Source organism: Triticum urartu, chromosome 3A (assembly GCF_056163025.1).
Source record: "Triticum urartu cultivar PI428250 chromosome 3A, HENAU_Tu73, whole genome shotgun sequence".
Lineage (NCBI taxonomy): Eukaryota > Viridiplantae > Streptophyta > Magnoliopsida > Poales > Poaceae > Triticum > Triticum urartu.
Genome location: NC_141875.1, coordinates 504,158,251 through 504,184,344, shown reverse-complemented (window position 1 = coordinate 504,184,344; position 26,094 = coordinate 504,158,251). Strand labels below are relative to the sequence as shown.

General features: G+C 46.3%; 2 protein-coding genes across 2 annotated transcripts; both read left to right on the top strand.

Moving 5' to 3' along the window:
- The first annotated feature begins 6,106 nt into the window (after nucleotides 1-6,106).
- Nucleotides 6,107-13,743, top strand: LOC125544684 (P-loop containing nucleoside triphosphate hydrolases superfamily protein). The gene is made up of 4 exons (XM_048708430.2): nucleotides 6,107-6,751; nucleotides 7,561-7,630; nucleotides 8,632-8,794; nucleotides 13,170-13,743. The coding sequence occupies exons 1-4, from the start codon at nucleotides 6,220-6,222 to the stop codon at nucleotides 13,386-13,388; spliced, it is 984 nt and encodes a 327-aa protein (XP_048564387.2). The 5' UTR covers nucleotides 6,107-6,219; the 3' UTR covers nucleotides 13,389-13,743.
- An 850-nt stretch (nucleotides 13,744-14,593) lies between these two features.
- On the top strand, nucleotides 14,594-16,424 carry LOC125548581 (uncharacterized). The gene has a single exon (XM_048712151.2). The coding sequence runs from the start codon at nucleotides 15,136-15,138 to the stop codon at nucleotides 16,078-16,080; it is 945 nt and encodes a 314-aa protein (XP_048568108.2). The 5' UTR covers nucleotides 14,594-15,135; the 3' UTR covers nucleotides 16,081-16,424.
- The last annotated feature ends 9,670 nt before the right edge of the window (nucleotides 16,425-26,094 follow it).

The window sequence follows — 26,094 nt, the reverse complement described above, 5'->3', positions numbered from 1 at the left end:
GATGATGGTAGCAATTACACGGACTGGGTCCGTAACTTGAGGATTATCCTCATTGCTGCACAGAAGAATTACGTCCTGGAAGCACCGCTGGGTGCCAGGCCTGCTGCTGGAGCAACGCCAGATGTTGTGAACGTCTGGCAGAGCAAAGGTGATGACTACTCGATAGTTCAGTGTGCCATACTTTACGGCTTAGAACCGGGACTTCAACGACGTTTTGAACATCATGGAGCATATGAGATGTTCCAGGAGTTGAAGTTAATATTTCAAGCAAATGCCCGGATTGAGAGATATGAAGTCTCCAATAAGTTCTATAGCTGCAAGATGGAGGAGAACAGTTCTGTCAGTGAGCATATACTCAAAATGTTTGGGTATAATAATCACTTGATTCAAATGGGAGTTAATCTTCCAGATGATTGCGTCATTGACAGAATTCTTCAATCACTCCCACCAAGCTACAAGAGCTTCGTGATGAACTATAATATGCAAGGGATGAATAAGACTATCCCCAAGCTCTTCGCAATGCTGAAAGTTGCGGAGGTAGAAATCAAAAAGGAGCATCAAGTGTTGATGGTCAACAAGACCACTAGTTTCAAGAAAAAGGGCAAAGGGAAGAAGAAGGGGAACTTCAAGAAGAACAGCAAGCAAGTTGCTGCTCAAGAGAAGAAACCCAAGTCTGGACCTAAGCCTGAAACTGAGTGCTTCTACTGCAAGCAGACTGGTCACTGGAAGCGGAACTGCTCCAAATATTTGGCGGATAAGAAGGATGGCAAGGTGAACAAAGGTATATGTGATATACATGTTATTGATGTGTACCTTACTAATGCTCGCAGTAGCACCTGGGTATTTGATACTGGTTCTGTTGCTAATATTTGCAACTCGAAACAGGGACTACGGATTAAGCGAAGATTGGCTAAGGATGAGGTGACGATGCGCGTGGGAAACGGTTCCAAAGTCGATGTGATCGCGGTCGGCACGCTACCTCTACATCTACCTTCGGGGTTAATATTAGACCTAAATAATTGTTATTTGGTGCCAGCGTTAAGCATGAAAATTATATCTAGATCTTATTTGATGCGAGACGGTTATTCATTTAAATCAGAGAATAATGGTTGTTCTATTTATATGAGTAATATCTTTTATGGTCATGCACCCTTGAAGAGTGGTCTATTCTTATTGAATCTCGATAGTAGTAACACACATATTCATAATGTTGAAGCCAAAAGATGCAGAGTTGATAATGATAGTGCAATTTATTTGTGGCACTGCCGTTTAGGTCATATCGGTATAAAGCGCATGAAGAAACTCCATACTGATGGACTTTTGGAACCAGTTGATTATGAACCACTTGGTACTTGCGAACCGTGCCTCATGGGCAAGATGACTAAAACGCCGTTCTCCGGTATTATGGAGAGAGCAACAGATTTGTTGGAAATCATACATACAGATGTATGTGGTCCGATGAATATTGAGGCTCGTGGCGGATATCGTTATTTTCTCACCTTCACAGATGACTTAAGCAGATATGGGTATATCTACTTAATGAAACATAAGTCTGAAACGTTTGAAAAGTTCAAAGAATTTTAGAGTAAAGTTGAAAATCATCGTAACAAGAAAATAAAGTTTCTACGATCTGATCGTGGAGGAGAATATTTGAGTTACGAGTTTGGTGTACATTTGAAACAATGCGGAATAGTTTCGCAACTCACGCCACCCGGAACACCACAGTGTAATGGTGTGTCCGAACGTCGTAATCATACTTTACTAGATATGGTGCGATCTATGATGTCTCTTACTGATTTACCGCTATCGTTTTGGGGTTATGCTTTGGAGACGGCCGCATTCACGTTAAATAAGGCACCATCAAAATCCGTTGAGACGACGCCTTATGAACTATGGTTTGGCAAGAAACCAAAGTTGTTGTTTCTGAAAGTTTGGGGTTGCGATGCTTATGTGAAAAAGTTTCAACCTGATAAGCTCGAACCCAAATCAGAGAAATGTGTCTTCATAGGATATCCAAAGGAGACTATTGGATACACCTTCTATCACAGATCCGAAGGCAAGACTTTTGTTGCTAAGTTCGGAAACTTTCTGGAGAAGGAGTTTCTTTCGAAAGAAGTGAGTGGGAGGAAAGTAGAACTTGACGAGGTAACTGTACCTGCTCCCTTATTGGAAAGTAGTGCATCACAGAAAACTGTTTCTGTAACACCTACACCAATTAGCGAGGAAGCTGATGATAATGATCATGAAACTTCAGAACAAGATACTACTGAACCTCGTAGATCAACCAGAGTGAGATCCGCGCCAGAGTGGTACGGTAATCCAATTCTGGAAGTCATGCTACTAGATCATGATGAACCTACGAACTATGAAGAAGCGATGGTGAGCCCAGATTCCGCAAAATGGCTTGAAGCCATGAAATCTGAGATAGGATCCATGTATGAGAACAAAGTATGGACTTTGGTTGACTTGCCCAATGATCGGCAAGCAATTGAGAATAAATGGATCTTCAAGAAGAAGACTGACGCCGACGGTAATATTACTGTCTACAAAGCTCGACTTGTCGCAAAAGGGTTTCAGCAAGTTCAAGGGGTTGACTACGATGAGACCTTCTCACCCGTAGTGATGCTTAAGTCTGTCCGAATCATGTTAGCAATTGCCGCATTTTATGATTATGAAATTTGGCAGATGGATGTCAAAACTGCATTCCTGAATGGATTTCTGGAAGAAGAGTTGTATATGATGCAACCGGAAGGTTTTGTCGATCCGAAGGGAGCTAACAAAGTGTGCAAGCTCCAGCGATCCATTTATGGACTGGTGCAAGCCTTTCGGAGTTGGAATAAACGCTTTGATAGTGTGATCAAAGCATTTGGTTTTATACAGACTTTTGGAGAAGCCTGTATTTACAAGAAAGTGAGTGGGAGCTCTGTAGCATTTCTGATATTATATGTGGATGACATATTACTAATTGGAAATGATATAGAATTTCTGGATAGCATAAAGGGATACTTGAATAAGAGTTTTTCAATGAAAGACCTTGGTGAAGCAGCTTACATATTAGGCATAAAGATCTATAGAGATAGATCAAGACGTTTAATTGGACTTTCACAAAGCACATACCTTGACAAGATTTTGAAGAAGTTCAAAATGGATCAAGCAAAGAAAGGGTTCTTGCCTGTGTTACAAGGTGTGAAGTTGAGTCATACTCAATGCCCGACCACTGCAGAAGATAGAGAGAAAATGAAAGATGTTCCATATGCTTCAGCCATAGGCTCTATCATGTATGCAATGCTGTGTACCAGACCTGATGTGTGCCTTGCTATAAGTCTAGCAGGGAGGTACCAAAGTAATCCAGGAGTGGATCACTGGACAGCGGTCAAGAACATCCTGAAGTACCTGAAAAGGACTAAGGATATGTTTCTCGTATATGGAGGTGACAAAGAGCTCATCGTAAACGGTTACGTTGATGCAAGCTTTGACACTGATCCGGACGATTCTAAATCACAAACCGGATACGTGTTTACATTAAACGGTGGAGCTGTCAGTTGGTGCAGTTCTAAATAGAGCGTCGTGGCGGGATCTACGTGTGAAGCGGAATACATAGCTGCTTCGGAAGCAGCGAATGAAGGAGTCTGGATGAAGGAGTTCATATCCGATCTAGGTGTCATACCTAGTGCATCGGGTCCAATGAAAATCTTTTGTGACAATACTGGTGCAATTGCCTTGGCGAAGGAATCCAGATTTCACAAGAGAACCAAGCACATCAAGAGAAGCTTCAATTCCATCCGGGATCTAGTTCAGGTGGGAGACACAGAGATTTGCAAGATACATACGGATCTGAATGTTGCAGACCCGTTGACTAAACCTCTTCCACGAGCAAAACATGATCAGCACCAAGGCTCCATGGGTGTTAGAATCATTACTGTGTAATCTAGATTATTGACTCTAGTGCAAGTGGGAGACTGAAGGAAATATGCCCTAGAGGCAATAATAAAGTTATTATTTATTTCCTTATATCATGATAAAAGTTTATTATTCATGCTAGAATTGTATTAACCGGAAACATAGTACATGTGTGAATACATAGACAAACAGAATGTCACTAGTATGCCTCTACTTGACTAGCTCGTTAATCAAAGATGGTTATGTTTCCTAACCATGGACAAAGAGTTGTTATTTGATTAACGAGATCACATCATTAGTTGAATGATCTGATTGACATGAGCCATTTCATTAGCTTAGCACCCGATCGTTTAGTATGTTGCTATTGCTTTCTTCATGACTTATACATGTTCCTATGACTATGAGATTATGCAACTCCCGTTTGCCAGAGGAACACTTTGTGTGCTACCAAACGTCACAACGTAACTGGGTGATTATAAAGGAGCTCTACAGGTGTCTCCAAAGGTACATATTGAGTTGGCGTATTTCGGGATTAGGATTTGTCACTCCGATTGTCGGAGAGGTATCTCTGGGCCCTCTCGGTAATGCACATCACTTAAGCCTTGCAAGCATTGCAACTAATGAGTTAGTTGCAGGATGATGTATTACAGAACGAGTAAAGAGACTTGCCGGTAACAAGATTGAATTAGGTATAGGATACCGACGATCGAATCTCGGGCAAGTAACATACCGGTGACAAAGGGAAGAACGTATGTTGTTATGCGGTCTGACCGATAAAGATCTTCGTAGAATATGTAGAAGCCAATATGAGCATCCAGGTTCCGCTATTGGTTATTGACCGGAGACGTGTCTCGGTCATGTCTACATTGTTTTCGAACCCGTAGGGTCCGCACGCTTAAGGTTACGATGATAGTTATATTATGAGTTTATGTATTTTGATGTACCGAAGGTTGTTCGGAGTCCCGGATGTGATCACGGACATGACGAGGAGTCTCGAAATGGTCGAGACATAAAGATTGATATATTGAACGGCTATATTCGGACACCGAAAGTGTTCCGGGTGATTTCGAAGAAAACCGGAGAGCCGGAGGATTACCGGAACCCCCCTGGGAGAAGTAATGGGCCATATGGGCCTTAGTGGAGAGAGAGAGGGGTAGCCAAAGGTGGGCCGCGCGCCTCCTCCCCCCTGGTCCGAATTGGACTAGGAGAGGGGGGCGGCGCCCCCCTTTCCCTCTCCCTCCCCACTTCTTTCCCCCTCCTAGTAGGAGTCCTACTCCTACTAGGAGTAGTAGGAGTCCTACTCCTACTAGGAGGAGGACTCCTCCTTGGCGCGCCATAGGGGTCGGCCGGCCTCCTCCCCCTTGCTCCTTTATATACGGGGGCAGGGGGCACCCCTAGACACACAAGTTGATTCACGTGATCATATTCTTAGTCGTGTGCGGTGCTCCCTTCCATCATAGTCCTCGATAATATTGTAGCGGTGCTTAGGCGAAGCCCTGCGACGGTAGTACATCAAGATCGTCACCACGCCGTCGTGCTGACGCAACTCTTCCTCGACACTTTGCTGGATCGGAGTCCGGGGATCGTCATCGAGCTGAACGTGTGCTAGAACTCGGAGGTGTCGTAGTTTCGGTGCTTGATCGGTCGGACCGTGGAGACGTACGACTACATCAACCAAACGCTTCCGTTGTCGATCTACAAGGGTACGTAGATCATACTCTCCCCTCTCGTTGCTATGCATCACCTTGATCTTGCGTGTGCGTAGGAAAATTTTAAAATTACTACGAAACCCAACACCTCAGCCGCCCAGGATCTCAAGCGTCGGCGGCCCTTCCCGATCACAAGCGCCATCGCCTTCTTCAATCTCAAATGCCTGGTTGTTGCGAGGGGGGCTCAAAGGGGGTCGAGGAGGCGCGGTGCCGAACTCAGGTCAGGCAAGGATGAGGCCGAGAGGGAGCTCGGGGGGAGGACTAGGGCAATGTGCTCGGTATCACACCCTTTACTGATGGGTGGACGGTATCGATCATTAATTTCCCTGGACCCATTTACGGAGGGATGTGTTTATGTGTATAGTTACCAAACACTGTTCATGTTTTACTTTACGGCATAAACAGGTGATGGGCAAAAATCTCTGAAACAAACAACTCCTTTGATGCATTTTATTAGTACTTTACTATTTACTCTTATACTTATGGTAGCCCTTCCGGTCCCACCCAATCCATCCCTGCGAGCTTTTCCACTCCACTCCGTGCGCCCCCAACCACGCCGCACACTTCTCGCGGCCTCCAAAACCCAAATCCCTGACCGCCGGCGGCGGCGATGCTCCTCTACCACCGCATCGTCCCTCGCCTCCTCTCCCTCCCCTCCAGCCCCACCTCGAAGCTCCTCGTCCGCCCCTCCCGCCTCCCTCCTCGCCGCCCCTTCCTGCCTCGCTGCGCCGCGCTCTCAGCGCTCGCGGCCCCCCAAACCGTAGACCACTCCGACGCCGAAGAATCCGCCGACCACCTCGACGCCGAAGAGCCCCAGGAGCCCCAGGAGCCGCAGGAGGTGCAGGTAAAGCTCCCCCTCGACCGGCTCTTCCTGCCACCGGGGGCGAGCGTGACCCCGGGGGACGAGGAGGTCGTAACCGCGCGGGTCCTCAAGGGCTCCAACATCGTGCTGGGCACGTACGCGCGGGGCGATGCGCAGGTGGTTAACGCGGATTTCATAAAGAGCAGCGTGCGACCCGATGACTGCCCCAGGGATGGGCTGCCCGAGTTCGCGCTCGTCGGCCGCTCCAACGTCGGCAAGTCGTCACTGCTCAACTCGCTCGTCCGCCGCAAGCGCCTCGCGCTCACTTCCAAGAAACCTGGTAGGCCGCTCTTAATTTTTTTTGTTGCCTAATTATATGCTGCAACTGTAATGCTGCTGGGGTTTAAGGTTTAGGTCCTCTCGTTCCTACTTGCTAGGAGGCGATTACCTAGTCGATACGATGGCTTTGCGAGTACTTTGAGATATGGTGGAAGCGGGCTATTCTGGGGTTTGAATGCACAAATGTGTTCATAGGAGGCACCTTTTAGGGGATATGATTGACTTGATTCTGGGTTTTAGTGTCTAGCTCTAAAACTGCACATTATGCGTCTGCATCTTACACCAAGCTGTTCAATTCCATTCATACATAGAAAAGCTGGTTATTCTTTCTTCATACATGGTTCTTTTCTCTTTATAATGGTCACGCACACCGATGATAATAGTTCTCTTGCTATGCCCGGTTATTGTTGTAATGTTGGCTTTTCAGAAGGTCTGGCACTCTGGTCTTCGAGTTTTGTTTTGTTGGCCACATGTTTGATGTTTATCTTATATATAGGAGCTTATCTGTCGGGCCATACTGAAAAGAGAGCAGAAAGACCATGAACCTCTGCTGTCTAGTTCTACATAATTTTTCTTTTGCCAAACTGTATCTTTTGGTTTTAATAATAATAATAATAATAATTTCTGCAAGCACATGGAACTGCGTGGTCTAGCATCAATATATTCTCTAGAAATATGTTCAACATGACCTTTTTCCAGCTGTTCGTTCCTTGGCCTCTTACACGATACACTGCAGCAGAACCTCAATATTATGAAATCAACTCTCCATCCTAATTTCATTAATTTTCTTAATTGTTTTTATCATTGCAGGAAAGACCCAGTGTATCAATCATTTTAAAATAAATGACAGTTGGTACCTTGTTGACTTGCCTGGTTATGGGTATGCTACTGCTCTTAGCCCACTTTCAGTTTCCGTATTTTCCGAAAAAAGTTCTTAACTACGCAGACAAATGCATTGAAATGTTTGACCATTGAACTTCAAGCCTGTTTTGTTGCCATGAAACTTAACATATCTCTTCGTAATTCTCCATGCCAATTTCGATGTTACAGATCCATTGGAATTAAAGCTGACACATTACTTGCAAATATCGATATTCTTGAAATGAATTGAGTAGCTTAACTGTACTCTCAAATTGTGAATTTAATTGCCCTTTTTAACATATCGGCCCTCTTTGAGTTAGTGCCCTACTGGATGCCTATTTTTAAGTTACTGTCTACCTACGAATAGTTCATTAGTGGATAATAAGTTCTATGGTGTATAGGTAATATCTGTAGTAACAGGAAATGATTTGATTAAATCATGGTTAGTTTTTTTGGTGAAAAGCAGAGCACTTTAACCTGGAGTTTTAGACTTTGTACATAAACATGATTATGCTGATCAAATTGGTGCCAATCATTTCGAAATATATTTGATATTTGGGAATTTAGAAGAGTGTTCACATCATCTACTCCCTCCGTTCCTAAATACTTGTCTTTCTAGACATTTCAAATGACTACTACATACGGATGTATGTAGACATATTTTAGAGTGTAGATTCACTCATTTTGCTCTGTATGTAGTCACTTGTTGAAATGCCTAGAAAGACAAGTATTTAGGAACGGAGGGAGTAGTATGGACCGTGACTGTGCATATCAATATCTTTATTAATTTGAGTTGCACACTAATATATTGTATATGTCAAAAACACTTTCTTGACTTGTGTCTTCTTTGAACCTGCTTTATGTAGGTTAATAAAATCAAAATATACTTCTTATTTGGACATACATCAAACGAGAAAAGGATCCATGACAGTAGAAAATTAAACTCTACTGGTTGGAGCTTATATATTTTTTGAAATATTCTCCATCTTCTGGCTTTAACTAAAGCATTTATTTGAACAGATATGCTTCAGCACCACAGGTAGCTCGTAAAGATTGGGATGAATTTACAAGAAATTACTTCCTCAGCAGAGATAATTTGGTGTCAGTTTTTCTCCTTATTGATGCAAGTATTCCTGCTAAGAAGATTGATCTTGACTATGCTAGTTGGCTTGGGCAAAATAAGGTAAGCCATCCTTTCCAAACAACTAAATCTTCATACTGAAAGATGTTGAACTAGTTAGCTATCTACACCTTTTGCATATGAACTATCAATGATGAGAGTCCATCATGTTACACGAAATTAGTCAATCTATTTACCCACCGCATTGAAAGATGTGCTACTGTACACATGAAGTTTTTTCTTTTTGTTGTTCTGATGAAACAAATTACAGTGCTATGTTAGACTTTAAGCAGTCAATAATATACTTCCTCTGTCCGGAATTACTTGTCGCTCAAATGGATGTATCTAGCACTAAAATAGTGCTAGATTTAGTCTGAGCCCAAAGGCATGTATCATGTCAAACTTTGCAGTACGGATAATTAGGAATTTATGAGTGACTTATCAGGTTTCAAAATTATTGTCTGTACTACTCCTACCATGAACCAGGGGTTATTTTAGGTATTTTAATCTTGTGCATTTAAAACAGTAGGCTTCTTTCTCTTCAGGGTCATCTGATATAACAGTAGGCTTCTTGAGATTAGTTAAAGTACAATCAGAACACTAGTGTTGTTCCGCATGCTCGATGGTTTATTCATTTTTGATGAATTACAAAGTTTGAAGTATTCTTAAAAGAGTTACTATGGCCTTATTACAGATTTGCTGAAAGAACAAATTTGTCTTAGTAAGAAGGATTAAACATCAAATTCAACAAGGACCAGACGGCAATTTTTTTGGTATCCATGGGTGGATGTGAAGACATCCAAGGAGTAGAGTATAGTGATTAGAATGAAAACAAATGCAAGTAGCATCGTTCACGTTGAGGATTAGAGAGTTCAGATAGATAGCTCAGAAGAGACAATGAGGGGCACCCATTATCATGATGCACGAGGGGAGGGGTGTTCCCTGTCTAGCTTTTTCCTCTTGCACTAGAGGAGCTTTACATGGACGTCCTCTGTCATGTGGGGCCGCACGTATGCACATAGTCGGATTGAAACCACATCTGAAAGGGAAAACATAAAACTGTAAATCCTGATCTTCAAGTAAATGGGGATCTTATCTGTTCCAATTCCGATCTGATCAGGAGATGCACCTTATAGATTATGAGTACTCAGTAGGAGTTATGCCATAGTAGGAGATGCCACAGTCGCATTACGGACTTGGTCCTGTACTCCTATAGAATGGGACGTACCTCGCATTTGGGAGTTTTAATCAATCAATATACAAGGGCAAAAGGAGGTTAGCTTCCGATGAATCCTTACCCTCTACCTCTTCCCGCGCCACGGTACAAAAGCCACTGAAGGGATCACAACTATGGCCTCCAGCACATCACAACTATGCCCTCCGGAGGTTGGGCTGTGCGTTCTCTTCCTAGCAATATAATCTGCTTAAAAAATTGGTGAGTGTGTATCATAACAAAATGAACCACATCCATTCTAGTAGAATGTAGGAGTGTGTTATGACCGGGCAGACTTATGCCCGTAGGAGGCCCACCGGGCAGGTTTAGTTAGGGGCTTAGCCCACAAGTTATCTTATTTTTATTTCACATCGAGGTTATATAAACAAGTTGTAAGACTCTTTTGAGAATTAAGCAATAAGATAAATCCTATTGCCCGGCTCCCTGAGGAGCCGGACCCTAAACCCTAGCCGCGCCTTGCGCCGCCGCGACCTCTTCTTCATCGCGCCATGGCGCCCCGCCGCCAGCAGCCGCGCTCGAGTCCCCGTCAACCCTCCTCCTTCCCGTACAACCTACGCCCTAGACCAGGTAGGGTCCTAGCTCCTACCAGAGTGTTATCTTCATGTTTTTTGTTGGGTCACTTTGTTTGAGCCTTTTATGTTTTCCCTTTCAGATGTGGTTTGTTTTGAGCTGTTTATTTTTGCCTTGGCTATTCAGCAAATACGGCAATGGTTTAATTTTGTGTTAAACTGCTAAGACTTCAAATATACTTTTGATGTGCTTGTCCCAGGGCAATTCATTTGAGCATATTATTTTATTTCTGTGTCCTCAATATCATGGCATCATAGATGATCCTTGAGATAACTTCTCCTTATTCTTGCTTTGCCCTTCACCGTATAATAGGGATGTGAGAGCCTGGCTTAATAGGAATGATAGACTACTCATATCAACAAGGAATTCCTTCTTTTCCGGGAGCCCATTCGTAAAGAACTCCATAGTTAAGCGTGTTTGGCTTGCAGCGATTCTAGGATGGGTGATCGATCGGGAAGTTGGTCCCGGGTGCGCAAATGTGCAGGAAAGACCAGTGTTGGTCCGTGGGGCTAGTCTAGATCCCGCCAGGCGTAACGGGGCGTTACAATTGGTATCAGAGCCGACCCTTGCGGTTGCACGGGCATGTGCGGGTCAGGTGCGCGGGCATGTGGCCCGTTGTGGCACACGGCATGACACATGTGCCGGACTGGACGTTCATACGTGTGCCAAAAGGGAACGTTCCTGATGGGCCGACAAGGACGTCGGTTACTTTGAGTGGGGGTGTATGTGAGAGCCTGGCTTAATAGGAATAATAGACTACCCATATCAACAAGGAATTCCTTCTTTTCCGGGAGCCCGTTCGAAAAGAACTCCAAAGTTAAGCGTGCTTGGCCTGGAGCGATTTTAGGATGGGTGACCGACCGGGAAGTTGGTCCCGGGAGCGCGCCAGTGAGGATAAAGTGCGCAGGAAGGGCTAGTGTTGGTCTGTGGGGCCAGTCTAGTTCCCGCCAGGCGTTACAAGGGACAAATTTTAAAACAAATTATCTCTTTTGTTTGGGCCACCATCTGAAAACACCGTGAACGGTAGAAGAGCACATGCCATCAAGCCTTCTACGAAGGCCACTGATAAACTGGCGCATGTAGTCTTCTGTAGGTACAATAAATGCAGCACACACATAAATCAGTGTTCGTTGGACACCAAAACCACATGAAGATGAGGCAGTTCAAATGAACAATCCAAACCTGCAGATAATGATCTGAAGAAATAAATTACTGTAACATGAAAAGCACTTTCTGGCCAAAAAAGGGAGCATGAAAAGCACCGACTAGGAGAGTTTATTCTAAGTTGTATAGGATGTTGCTGAAAGCACCTGTATAGAGTAAAGGAATAGAGTTAAATTGTCGGTTGAAATGATTATACTTCAAGGAGTGCAGTGACGCAGTTGAAAGGAAATATGTCAGACAAAGTGCCCCAACAAAAGGAGCATGAAAGCAATATCCCTATATTTTCCTAAAATGAACGTGTTTTTGTCGAATTTGCATTATCAAACTCCTGCCAACATTTCAATATTTAGAAGGATGTTCGTCACAAATGTTCTCACAGCTGACCTTTAGATCTATTTTTCAATCTTTCAAGAATAGGTTTCCATCAATTACGTAAAGAATTCTGAGGCTACTTTAGTTAAATTAAAGCTTATAGTTTAAAGTTTGAACAGAAAAGTGTCAAATATGATCTATAACTCATCGTTGTGAAGATAAAATACCTGCAAGCCCCTAATAAGTTTCTGATTGTAATATGTATGTGTATCTGAGAAATGTTTCTGTCATCTGGTAAATTAGCGTGCAATTGGGTTTCTTTATAGTTGAATGCTGCTGCCACTGGGGCTTATGGCACGCCTTCTATTTTTATTTTTGGATAGTGTCCCTATATCAGTCTCAAGACCCTACCAAACCTGCCGAGTGCAGCTTGACTGTGGAACCCCCAATCTCGTATCAGGAAGTCAAAACTTGTCAATTTAAAGTAAAAACTTCTGGCAGACTCAAGTCGGACAACATGGTGGTATCTTATACAAAAGTAATATTTGACAATATTAGTTAGTTCCTGCCCATTCCACATTCCTTGTGTACTACCGCTACTGCAGTGTCCCCACTGACTCACCCACCCTTTGCAACAAAGCCTGAGCCTGTCCTACCCAGTCAATAACGACCAGTAGTGTTCCCGTAAGCAGCTTATGTCCTTTTATTGGTGCCTCCCCACCCCACAACCATTATTTTCCCTTTTGTGAGATTCAACCATCCCCCCTTTTGTTTCGTTGCAATTCAGTGCAAAACACTCCTCTTTGGACATGGAATGTTTGCATCATTGAATGTCCTGAGGGCATCCATTTACATATTCCTCTTTTCGGACATATAGTAATGGAGCGTCCTTTTGTATAAGTAATGACAGGCAAGATCCAAATCATGCATTATTGTCTTCCATATGTATTTCTTCTCTTGATGCATTGATATCTACTGAATCTGATTAATGATGTCAGGCTGTTAGTTATAGATCTGTGTGTATCTTGCAACACGTATAGAGCAAATCTTGTTAATAAAAACATGCACTATACTAGTTAATAAAAACATGGGAGGAAATCGATAGCTAGCTGAAGAGCAAATCTTGAAGACTTTCAGTTTCAATGTTCATGTTTTCAGGTCCCAATGACGCTCGTCTTCACAAAGTGCGACAAGCGCAAGAAGAAGAAAAACGGCGGCAAGAGACCGGAAGAAAACGTAGAATGCTTCCAGAGCCTGATCCGCGAATATTTTGAGGCGGCGCCTCCGTGGATAATGACGAGCAGCGTAACGAACCAAGGCAGAGACGAGATACTTCTGCACATGTCTCAGCTCAGGAACTATTGGCGCAAGCACTGACAAGAGGAAATACAACAAGAGTAGGACTGAAACAATACCAAACCGCATTCAGGCGGCAGCCGCACCCTCTGCAATCAGGATCTTCACCAACCAATCCGCCTTGCCTTTTGAGCTGTTGATTGCCCACGATTGCAACCATGATTACTCAATCAACAGGCAGACCGACCGGGAATACAGACAAGCCGCTGAAATCAACTGCCCTGTTTTCTTCTTCTATATTTGTACTACAACCGTACAGCCTCGACGTTTTGTCTTTGTTACCTTCTGATTATAAGATTGTGCGTCCTGTATGTAGATTAAAGAACCTCCCGTGTCAGCTAATCATCATCGGGAATCCCACACGTTTGTTTTGTTATTTGCTCCCTTGCACCCTGCATGGCACAAATGGCAGGAGGTGCGGGCGCCTCTTGACTAGTCAATGCTTTTTCCGTGGCGTACAGCACGCGGTGAAAGTGCCACATTATTGGGATCCATTCTACAGTTGGTTCCCTTTCAGCCCAGAGCAGATTAAACAAAAAAGATCAGCCGGTACAAGTCTGCCTGGACTCACTGGACGCACAGCCCTGGTCAGATAATTGCAGGCCTGGCTGCACTGTAACGTGCGATTATCTTATCCTTGGGTTTTGATGTTCATGCATGCATGCGTAGGCCTATCTGTCATGAGTTTTGTATTGGCAGTATCAGCACCTGTTTGTTTGTCTTTATAAGGTCAAATCTTTAAAAGCCGTGCGCCGTCTACGCGATAGGTATGTATAGATACTTGCTTCCAGCCCCAGCGAACAGCTCAGCTGGGCTCCTCCCTTCCTCCCCACAGCTGCTGGGCGCGTTTGTCTGTCACTAAACTCTAAACAACCCACTTGACGGCACGGAGCAGCGTCAATTTATTAAGAATTAACGGCGTGTACTACAGCCCATACGCGGTTGTTTACGTAGGTTGATTGATGAAAAAGTATACTGGTGGTGGTACCGGTATGTACTTGCTGCTGGTCCTGTAGCAGCGGTGCACACTGTACAGACAGGCAGAAAGACTGCGGCGTTGCCGTGGTCAAAACTGGCACACGGTGACACGGCCGGCCGATCTGCGCAGTAAACACAGGGCGAGCTGCTGCGCGCGCAGAGAATGTATGCCCGATCGCCAACCAGTCTACACTTCATCCCCGCCTCCTTTTAATCGCAAACTTTTCCTGATGAAACCGGTCAAATTGCACCGTGTCCAGCGCCAGTTCTTACGAAGTTCACAAAGATCGGTCGGCCACGTTTGCGATCCCGTGCGCTGCTCACGAGCCACCGCCTTCCCCATGCCATGCATGCGCGGCGCACGGACAAGCGCAAGGCGACAGTCAGCGAGGGCCATTAGGCCAATCTTGTCAGTAAGCTAAATCCAGGAGGGGAAGGCCGCGGGTGAAATGGGATCCAAGACGCAGCCAGCGAGACTGCATCGCGCGCAACCGCCTCGGGGGCTCGGGGCCAAGCCAAAGCCATCCCCCCACTACTCGCGTTGTTACGTGGCGCCTGTCCCCATCGTCCCGCCGGACCGGAGGGGCCACGACCGTGTCCGCCGACCCCTTGGCGGTTTTGCTTCGAGATCGCGCCGGTTAAAAGGCCAGGCCGCATTAGCCCTGCACGAATGCGATAGTGGACCGAACCAACCCCAGCCGATCCTCTCCCTCCATCTCCCGCCCTCCTCCCCGCAGCTCGCGCGCGCTCTCTCTAGTGTCCACGCGCGCACGCAAAGGTCGCCGGCACGATGGACGGCTCCGGCTCCGGCGTCGGCCGCAAGAAGCTCAAGCACCGGCTGGCGGCCATCCTGTCGGTCTTCTCCAGGCGCTCGGGCGGCAGGAAGCGCCGCGACGACGAGGCCACGCCGCCGGCCCTCGCATTGCCCTCCTACGGCCGCCTCGGGGCGGCGGGGGGCAAGAAGGCCGCGACAGGCGAGCACCACGACCGCCGCCTCTCCGTCTCCGCGCGCCGCACCGCCCCGATGATCCGCATCACCATCGACTGCGCCGGCCGCCGCTCCGTCGACGCGGCCGACCCGTCCCTCCTCGCGCCGCTCGACGCCGACGACATCAAGGCGGAGAGGGCGGCGCTCAAGGGGACGAGCGAGTGGGAGGGCCGCAAGTGCCCGCCCTCCTCGCCGTTCCGGGCGGCGGCGCCTCTGCCGCCGCTGCCGAGGTGGAAGGAGCGGCCCGGCAACGGCGGGCGCAGGCTGTCGACGCACTCCTCGCGCAGGCTGCTGAGCAGCTCCTCCTCCGACGACGAGTACGACGAGGACTCGCGGAACCTCTTCTCGTCCAGGAGCTTCTCCTCCGACTCGTCCGACTTCTACAACTGCCCGCGCAAGAACGCCGCCAAGGCGCGCGCGTCCGTGTCCGGGCCCTGCCGCGCGCCGCCGGCCGCCCCGCGCCGCGGCGCGTCGCAGAGCTGCCGCTACAGCTTCGAGATGCCGCGGGGCTCCACGGCGTCCGCCGCCACGGACGGGGGCTTCGCCGTGGTGAAGCGCTCCGCCGACCCGTACGAGGACTTCCGCAGGTCCATGGAGGAGATGATCGCCGAGTGGCCGGAGGGCGACGGCGACGGGGAGCACAGCGCGGAGAGCCTGCTGGAGACGTACCTGGTGCTCAACTCGCCGCGGCATTACCCGGTGATCCTCGCGGCCTTCGCCGACGTGCGGGAGACGCTCTGCCCCTGAACTCGATCGGCTGTCCGATGTTGATAGGATTATTAACCTTTGCGAGAGTGAGAGCGAGATGAATGGCATGGCAGACGATCGGGTTGGACATGTGCGATGTTGCGCGCTTACGTGCGTTGTCTCCTTCGTTCATTCATGGCTGGATCTTGACCAGCTAACTCGTGCTTAGTTGGGAGTTCCGGACGCCCCCTGTAGTTCCGTCAGCGATGGTACTGTACCTTAGTTTCTTGATGTTAACTTGTAGTGGTAGTCCAGCCTTCCGCTGTGAATGTTCTCGTCAGTTTGTGCGTCCTGTAAATACGTGATATATTTTGATTGATTGAACTTATTTTCGAATTAGCTTTCGTCCGGCTTTCTTATCCCTCCGGCCGTTCCTCCTCCCGCAAAATCAACCCATTCAAATTGCAAATTCAGCCGACCTGCATATGGCTATTGCGATACAATCATCTCTGCTTGATTCAACTCTGGGTTAAAAGAAACATTTTCATGTCAACATTTGACTCTGAAATTCGCTCCATACGTATCCCCCTCGTTGAACGAGCTCCCCACGAAAGAAAAACTCAATCCCCAAGAGCATGAAATGACGACACACATTTCTAGTCGCATGTGGATCATTTCCAACCGAATACTCTAACACGGTCTGGAATATATTCCGTGCTTCGTTGCGGCTCTGCCCCCATACAATAAGCAAACAAAATCCGGCAAGGAGTAGCCGGCAAACAACGGACGGAGAAGTTCCAAATTGGCAACGTCCGGCCTCTCTCTCCCTCCCTCGCAAGTAAACGCACACGCAGGCAGGGACATTACCGGATCTTCTATAATATGCAAACGGAAGTCGTCGGCGTGAATGAATGTGTCCATGGCTCGTTTGCACCCCCCTGCTTGGGTATGCATGCGCTCGCGGGCTAGCTGGGTAGGAGGAGGAGGAGGAGGCGCAGGCATGTGCGTCGGGTTGGCGCGGTTGGTGACCGCGTCTGGTTGCTAGATTGGTAGGAACGGGGGGTTGGGCCGGGGGCGGCCGAACGAATCGCACCAACCAACCGGCCAGCCACGCGCGCACCCGCGATGCCGACGTGAAGCGTGGCGCACAGATTGCACCAGGCAGCGCCGCGACCGGCCGCGCGCGATTGATCGGGTCGCGGCCGCTGGCGCTGGCGCTGGCAGTGTGCGGGGCGAACGGCGACCCGTGCAGCGCCGCTGCTGTGTGTCTGTGCACGTACGTACGTAGTACCGCGGCGGATGCCATGCGCTTGTACGCATCTGCCACTTGCATGAAACTAGGAGTAGCCCGGCCGTAGCTTTGATGCATCCAGCTTTTCGCGCAACGTGACCGCACCGCGACGAGAGGCCCCGTCCGTCCGCCCCGCCCCCGCGCGCGGCCGACCGACGTGACGCCCTCGCCAGGCGCGCAGAATGTCGCCAGTTCGTCGCGTCTTGTCGCGCTCGCGAATCAGCGCCCCTGCCTGCCCCTGTTCCTCGCTCCACGTAAGCTCCCTCCATGCAGATGGTTTGCGGAATGTACTATACTGTACTCTTTTAAAATACTATCAAACCTTACAAATTTTAGTTAACAGTTTTGCTAAAGCACATCTAGATGTGTCATAAGTATTGCACATCTAAGTCCTATGTCATTGATCTTACGTTGAGATTCGTGTGGATATTTTCTTTTTCTTTTTTCTCTTTCTCTTTATACTTAATTCACCCACTTAGATGTGCAATAACCAGAGCACATCTAGATGTGCCTTAGACATACTTCCTCCGTCCGAAAATACTTGTCATCAAAATAGATAAAAAGAGATGTATCTAGAACTAAAATATGTCTAGATACATCCTTTTTATCCATTTTGATGATAAGCGGAGGGAGTACCCGTTAGTTAATTTACATCTAGAATGCCAAGCATATATTGTTAGATTCACTATAGGAAGTGGTTTCATATTATATATATTTTGTACTGTAAGTATAAATAGTTTTTACATAAATTTGACTTCTCAAAACTCTATACGCACCGCGTCGTGAAACATAGTGAATACTCCCTCCGTTCCTAATTTTTTGTTTTAGATTAGTCTAGATACGGATGTATCTAATACTAAAACGTGACTTGATACATTTGTATTTAGACAAATCTAAGACAAAAATTTTATGACGGAGGGAGTACTAAATAAGGGACCGGTCACTCGACTCCTTTCCAACCCTTGATTTCTGATCTAACGGCGAACAGTCATCTTCCTCTTCCAACCGTTTTCTGAAAAATAGATCACATAGTGCCTAGCATCTTCTTCCTCCCGCCGCCTTGTGCCACCGGCCAGGTCGCCTGCTACCGCTACCATGTTTCCCTCAACCTACCCCCACCACCGATCTTGCCGCCGTCCCCGGCCATCCCTTTAAACCCGACATCCATCCAAAAATCCCCGGCGAAGCAGCACCCCACCCGCCACCCTAACGACAGGCGTCTCCTTCTTCCTCTCCCTCGGCGCTTTCGTCCTCCTTCTCAAAACAAAATCAACTGACCCAAATCCCGTTTTCAGACGATTGACATGTAGCTAAACCGAGCAAATAAACGCGCAAGTATGTACTGTATGTGGCCAGCGTTACACGACAGACTACTGCGATTCCTCACCCCGACCGCAGCGTACGAAGCAGCTGAAGAGCATCAGGTTGATCGGACCGGTGCGGTGTGGCTGGCAGTTCTTCTTGGTTGGATTCTATTGTTCGCGGCAGCGGGCAGCGGGAAAGGCTGGAACTGAAAGTACGCATCGAACCGTGGCACGGCTCCGTCATGCATGGCTTTGATTTGTCCCTCCGTGGCGGACGTGATGCTTTTTTGGCCCCGGGCCCCGGCCGGCTAGCACCACCAACTCTCGCTACGTACGTGGTCGCGTCTTGTCGTCGACGCTCAGCTCAGATGAACCGGGAACGGGGCCTCCATTCCCAAGCATGCACGGTCACGCGTCCGGAAATAAGCCCGTCTGCTGTCAACTTTTATTTTGTCACTTGGCACTTGCACTTTTCGTAGAAATGCAACTAGGTAAAGAAGGCGGGTTCCGATCTGATGGAAGAGGGCAGTACATTATACGTCAACAGTTTTCTTCATGTGTGGCTTTCTCAGGCCTAAACGTAGGCCGAAAGCGGGCTGCAATTTAATTGCGCCAGCCGGGTCACCTGTTGGCTCCGATACTATGTAGAGTGCATGCTCTAGACAATGCAACCAAAAGACCGATCTGATGTAAAAGACTAGACAGCACAATATACGTCAACACTTCTTTCTTGTTGAGTGGTCACGTCGACACCGGCGCCTAACTAGCTAGTACTCCCTCTGTAAACTAATATAAGAGTGTTTAGATCACTAAAATAGTGATCTAAACGTTTTTATATTAGTTTACGGAGGGAGTATCACGTAGTAAGTAGATTTATGGTACGCGTGCCTAGCTACGGAGCTGCCGCGTGGAAACAGCAAAGCACGGCTGCGTGCCTTGGAAATGGCGGGAGTGGGTGTGGATGCGAGCATGTCTCGCCCAGCGCCAACTAGAACCCCCAACAAAGATTCCGGCCGATTGCCGGCCGGCGCGGTGAAATTTCCTCTAGGAACCGGGGACGAAGCTCACTCCAATACCCCAAGTGACAAAACGTCGGACTCAACGCATGCATGCATCTCGCGTGTTGTCTCTTACCCCGACGGCCCGATCCCCGATGCTGCAAGGCCAAACGCGAGCATAACTAGCTATGGCTTTTTTTTTTGAACTTACTGCCGTACTAAACTAGAAAGAAAGAAAACTAGAGAGAATCAAAGGATTAGTTTAGATTATATAAGGAGATAAAAAGACATAGGATTAGGAATGTCTAATAATTGCTGTCGTAGGTAAGCTATATGTATATGCTACGCGTGTTAAATTATGGTGCCGGTGTGTGACTGGTTTCAGTACGTTTTGTCCTTTCTTCGTGCGTGTATTATGTTCGATCGTGAGCATGAGTTGTACGCACGTACGTAGCGACAACCATACGAACCACCGATCTTGTCCTTGTCTCGCCCCACCCCGCCCCCGTGTACGTACACTGCTACGTAGTCCGTAGTTAAGCAGAACAGGACAATCGGCCATTACTAGCAACAAGGGTTGGCCTACTTCAGTTGAGTTGTGCTGGTCGGGTTCACTTTCACCCACTGATGAATCTAGAAACAGAATGAAGGAGGCTGGGCTGCCTGTCGTGCGAAGGTAAAATTTTGTGTTTTGATCATTTGGGAGAAGTTTGTTCGAAATCTGACCCTCGTTTGCAAAAATTTCGGGATCTGATTCTTTTCCTACTGCCAAGGGGCATGACGGTAGGGTATAACAACCTACTGGCGAGGTCTCTGACGATAGGGTTGCACGTCCTATCGCAAAAAAAAAATTCTAAATTTCAGACACAGTGCGCGCGCGCACCTACCGCCGGGCACCTTGGCGGTAGGGTTACACATGCTACCGACATCCCCTGTGGCGGTAGAGACGCGTTGCGCTGACGTGGTCAAGTTCCTTACCGCCAAGGGCCTTGGCGGTAGGCTGCTATATCCTAACGCCATACCCCCTGGCGGTAGAAAAAAAGCCAGATTTTAAAATTTTTACAAATTAGGGTCAGATCTTGAACAACTTCTCCAAAAGGGTCAAAACATGAAATTGAACATGTGGCTGAGCGGGGATAGCAAGTGGCTAGGCTAGGCCTTTGAGACTAAGGCTGGTCATAGCTAGTGGGAGTAATATAGGTAGTAACATATATGCCACATAAGCAAAAAAGGTGATGTGGCAAATAATTAATGAAGAGAGAGGCAAATAGAATACTACATCTCTTTCAGTTTTCAGGGCGTGCGTGTACTCCTAGGTCGTCAATTTGACCAACCTAATACAAGTCATATATTACAAAACATATACCACTATAAACTTCAGATGTTTTATTTTCAGACGGTATAATTTTTGTGTTATGTAGTTTATATTACGGGGATAAAATTGGCAACCTAGATATACGCGTAGGACTTGTAAACTGAAACGGAGGTAGTAACATAATATGTTACCATCACATAGCGCTTCCCAATGCAGAATGAGTCTACAAAGTCATAAATGAAGATGTACATGTTATCACACCTATGAGTCTATGACAATACCCACTATGAAGGTAGTAACATAAACTGGTAACATGCATATGTTACTAGTTTAAGTTACTCTCCACTATGACCAGTCTAATAGTAAATGAAAATTTGAGCGCTCGAGAGGGGGCTTGAGCCTGTTAAATCCCCCAATAAATTCGTCACTGCTTTCACCCAAGACAATTGGCCATTAACTTCTAAAATAATCCGAGACCATCGTCGATCCATCATGGACAAACAATCAAACTAGCACAAGCACGACATAGAAATTTGTTAACCAGCTTCACCAACATGGCTATATGTCGAGGACTGTGGGCCCTTCTCTTCCACGTATCAAAACACATGATACAATCGACAATATGCCATGTTAGAAGAGATAGAGAGGGGATCGATGGAGTTGCTGTTGTATTGCTTGAGCCTCGTGGGTGTATATATAGGAGTGCACGATCAACTTGGAGTACAAGACAAGGTAGAGATAAATCCTACTCTATCCTATATACTTCCTAATAATCATGACACTTGACATCCCCCGCGGTCACAATGGCAGCGACGTAGACAGTGAGATTGAAGAAGAATCCGGCGGATATCCCCCCACAGTCGTAAGGGTCAATGCATCGCGAAAGTTATGGCTGGAGTGAAAACCAACGAGGTTGCTCCAGCAAGGCGGTAGCCCTTGTTGGGGAACGTAGTAATTTCAAAAAAATTCCTACGCACACACAGGATCATGGTGATGCATAGCAACGAGAGGGGGGAGTGTGTTCACGTACCCTCGTAGACCGAAAGCGGAAGCGTTAGCACAACGCGGATGATATAGTCGTACGTCTTCATGATCCGACCGATCCAAGTACTGAACGCACGGCACCTCCGAGTTCAGCACACGTTCAGCTCGATGACGTCCCACGAACTCCGATCCAGCAGAGCTTCACGGGAGAGTTTCATCAGCACGACGGCGTGATGACAGTGATGATGATGCTACCAACGCAGGGCTTCGCCTAAGTACCGCTACGATATGATCAAGGTGGATTATGGTGGAGGGGGGCACCGCACACGGTTGGGAGAGATCAATAGATCAACTTGTGTGTCTAGAGGTGCCCCCTGCCCCCATATATAAAGGAGTAAGGGGGGAGGCCGGCCGGCCCCTGTAGGCGCGCTAGGAGGAGGAGTCCTCCTCCAAGTAGGAGTAGGACTCCCCTCTTTCCTACTCCTACTAGGAGGGGGAAAGGAAGGGGGAGAGGGAGAAGGAAAGGGGGGCGTCGCACCCCCTCTCCTAGTCCAATTCGGACCAGAGGGGGAGGGGCGCGCGGCCTACCCTAGGCCAGCCCTCTCTCTCTCCACTAAGGCCCATAAGGCCCACTATTTCTCCCGGGGGGTTCCGGTAACCCTCCAGCACTCCGGTTTTCTCCGAAACCACCCGGAACACTTCCGATGTCCGAATATAGTCGCCCAATATATCTATCTTTACATCTCGACCATTTCGAGACTCCTGGTCATGTCCGTGATCATATCCGGGACTCCGAACTACCTTCGGTACATCAAAACACAAAATCTCATAATACCGATCGTCACCGAACTTTAAGCGTGCGGACCCTACGAGTTCGAGAACTATGTAGACATGACCGAGACACGTCTCCGGTCAATAACCAATAGCAGAACCTGGATGCTCATATTGGCTCCCACATATTCTACGAAGATCTTTTATCGGTCAACCCGCATAACAACATACGTTGTTCCCTTTGTCATCGGTATGTTACTTGCCCGAGATTCGATCGTCGGTATCTCAATACCTAGTTCAATCTCGTTACCGGCAAGTCTCTTTACTCATTCTGTAATACATCATCCCGCAACTAACTCATTAGTTACAATGCTTGCAAGGCTTATAGTGATGTGCATTACCGAGTGGGCCCAGAGATACCTCTCCGACAATCGGAGTGACAAATCCTAATCTTGATCTATGCCAACTCAACAAGTACCATCGGAGACACCTGTAGAGCACCTTTATAATCACCCAGTTACGTTGTGACGTTTGGTAGCACAGAAAGTGTTCCTCCGGTAATCGGGAGTTGCATAACCTCACAGTCATAGGAACATGTATAAGTCATGAAGAAAGCAATAACAGTAAAGTAAACGATCAAGTGCTAAGCTAACGGAATGGGTCAAGTCAACCACATCATTGTCTAATGATGTGATCCCGTTAATCAAATGGCAACTCGTGTCTATGGCTAAGAAACTTAACCATCTTTGATTCAACGAGCTAGTTAAGTAGAGGCATACTAGTGACACTCTGTTTGTCTATGTATTCACACATGTACTATGTTTCTGGTTAATACAATTCTAGCATGAATAATAAACATTTATCATGATATAAGGAAATATAAATAACAACTTTATTATTGCCTCTAGGGCATATTTCCTTCAGTCTCCCACTTGCACTAGAGTCAATAATCTAGTTCACATCGTTTATGTGATTTAACCCCAATAGCTCACATCTTTATGTGATTAGTTCGCATTTCCATGTGACTAACACCCAAAGGGTGTACCAGAGTCGATAATCTAGTTCACATTGCTATGTGATTAACACCTAAAGAGTGATCATGTTTTGCTTGTGAGAGAAATTTAGTCAACGGGTCTGCCACATTCAGAGCCGTATGTATTTTGCAAATTTTCTATGTCTACAATGCTTTGCATGGAGCTACTCTAGCTAATTGCTCCCACTTTCAATATGTATCTAGATCGAGACTTAGAGTCATCCAGATCGGTGTCAAAGCTTGCATCAATGTAACTCTTTACGACGAACTCTTTGTCACCTCTATAACCGAGAAACATTTCCTTATTCCACTAAGGATATTTTTGACCGCTGTCCAGTGATCCACTCCTGGATCACTATTGTACCCTCTTGCCAAACTTATGTTGAGGTACACAATAGGTCTGGTACACAGCATAGCATACTTTATAGAACCTATGACTGAGGCATAGGGAATGCATTTTCATTCTCTTTCTATTTTCTGCCGTGGTCGGGTTTTGAGTCTTTACTCAACTTCACACCTTGCAACACAGGCAAGAACTCCGTATTTGACTATTCCATTTTGAACTATTTCAAAATCTTGTCAAGGTATGTACTCATTGAAAATATATCAAGCGTCTTGATCTATCTCTATAGATCTTGATGCTCAATATGTAGGTAGCTTCACCGAGGTCTTTCTTTGAAAAATTCTTTTCAAATACTCCTTTATGCTTTCTAGAAAATTCTACATTATTTCCGTTCAACAATATGTCATTCACATATACTTATCAGAAATGTTGTAGTGCTCCCATTCACTTTCTTGTAAATATAGGCTTCACCCCAAGTCTGTATAAAACCATATGCTTTGATCACTTTATTAAAGTATATATTCCAACTCTGAGATGCTTGCACCAGTCCATAGATGGATCACTGGAGCTTGCACACTTTGTTAGCACCTTGCACACTTTGTTAGCACCTTTAGGATTGACAAAACCTTATTGTTGCATCATATACAACTCTTCTTTAAGAAATCCATTAAGGAATGCAGTTTTGACATCCATTTGCTAGATTTCATAAAATGCGGCAACTGCTAACATGATTCAGACGGACTTTTAAGCACCTTGAACTTGTCGAAAACATTTTGCAATAATTCGAGCTTTGTAGATAGTAACACTACTATCAGTGTCCGTCTTCCTCTTGAAGTACCATTTATTCTTAATGACTCACCGATCATCGGGCAAGTCAATCAAAGTCCATACTTTGTTCTCATACATGGATCCCATCTCAGATTTCATGGCCTCAAGCCATTTCGCGGAATCTGGGCTCATCATCGCTTCCTCATAGTTCGTAGGTTCGTCATGGTCTAGTAATATGACCTCCAGAAATGATTACCATACCACTCTTGTGCGGACCATACTCTGGTTGTCCTACGAGGTTCAGTAGTAACTTGATCTAAAGTTTCATGATCATCATCATTAGCTTCCTCACTAATTGGTGCAGAGATCACTAGAACCGATTTATGTGATGAACTACTTTCCAATTCAGGAGAAGGTACAATTACCTCATGAAGTTCTACATTCCTCCCATTCACTTCTTTCGAGAGAAACTTCTTCTCTAGAAAGGATCCACTCTTAGCAACAAAGATATTGCCTTTCGGATCTGTGATAGAAGGTGTACCCAACAATTTCTTTTTGGGTATCCTATGAAGACGCACTTTTCCGATTTTTGGGTTTGTGCTTATCAGGCTGAAACTTTTTCACATAAGCATCACGGCCCCAAAAGAAACGACAGCTTAGGTTTCTTGCTAAACCACAGTTCATATGGTGCCGTCTCAACGGATTTAGATGGTGCCCTATTTAACGTGAATGCAGCTGTCTCTAATGCATAACCCCAAAACGATAGTGATAAATCGGTAAGAGACATCATAGATTGCACCATATCTAATAAAGTATGATTACGACGTTCGGACACACCAATATGTTGTGGTGTTTCAGGTGGCATGAGTTTGTGAAACTATTCCACATTGTTTTAATTGAAGACCAAACTCGTAACTCAAATATTCGTCTCCACGATCAGATCGTAGAAACTTTATTTTCTTGTTACGATGATTTTCCACTTCACTCTGAAATTCTTTGAACTTTTCAAATGTTTCAGACTTATGTTTCATCAAGTAGATATACCCATATCTGCTCAAATCATCTATGAAGGTCAGAAATAACGATACCTTCCGTGAGCCTCAATACTATCGGACTGCATACATCAGTATGTATTATTTCCAACAAGTCTGTTGCTTGCTTCATTGCTCCGGAGAACGGAGTCTTAGTCATCTTGCCCATGAGGCATGGTTCGCAAGCATCAAGTGAGTCCAAAAACCCATCAGCATGGATTTTCTTCATGCACTTT

Coding starts and splice junctions, on each gene's coding strand:
- LOC125548581 (XM_048712151.2), top strand. CDS start 15,136: ATGGACGGCTCCGGCTCCGGCGTCGGCCGCAAGAAGCTCAAGCACCGG.
- LOC125544684 (XM_048708430.2), top strand. CDS start 6,220: ATGCTCCTCTACCACCGCATCGTCCCTCGCCTCCTCTCCCTCCCCTCC. Junction 7,631..8,631: donor GTTGACTTGCCTGGTTATGG/GTATGCTACTGC, acceptor TTATTTGAACAG/ATATGCTTCAGCACCACAGG. Junction 8,795..13,169: donor GTTGGCTTGGGCAAAATAAG/GTAAGCCATCCT, acceptor TCATGTTTTCAG/GTCCCAATGACGCTCGTCTT.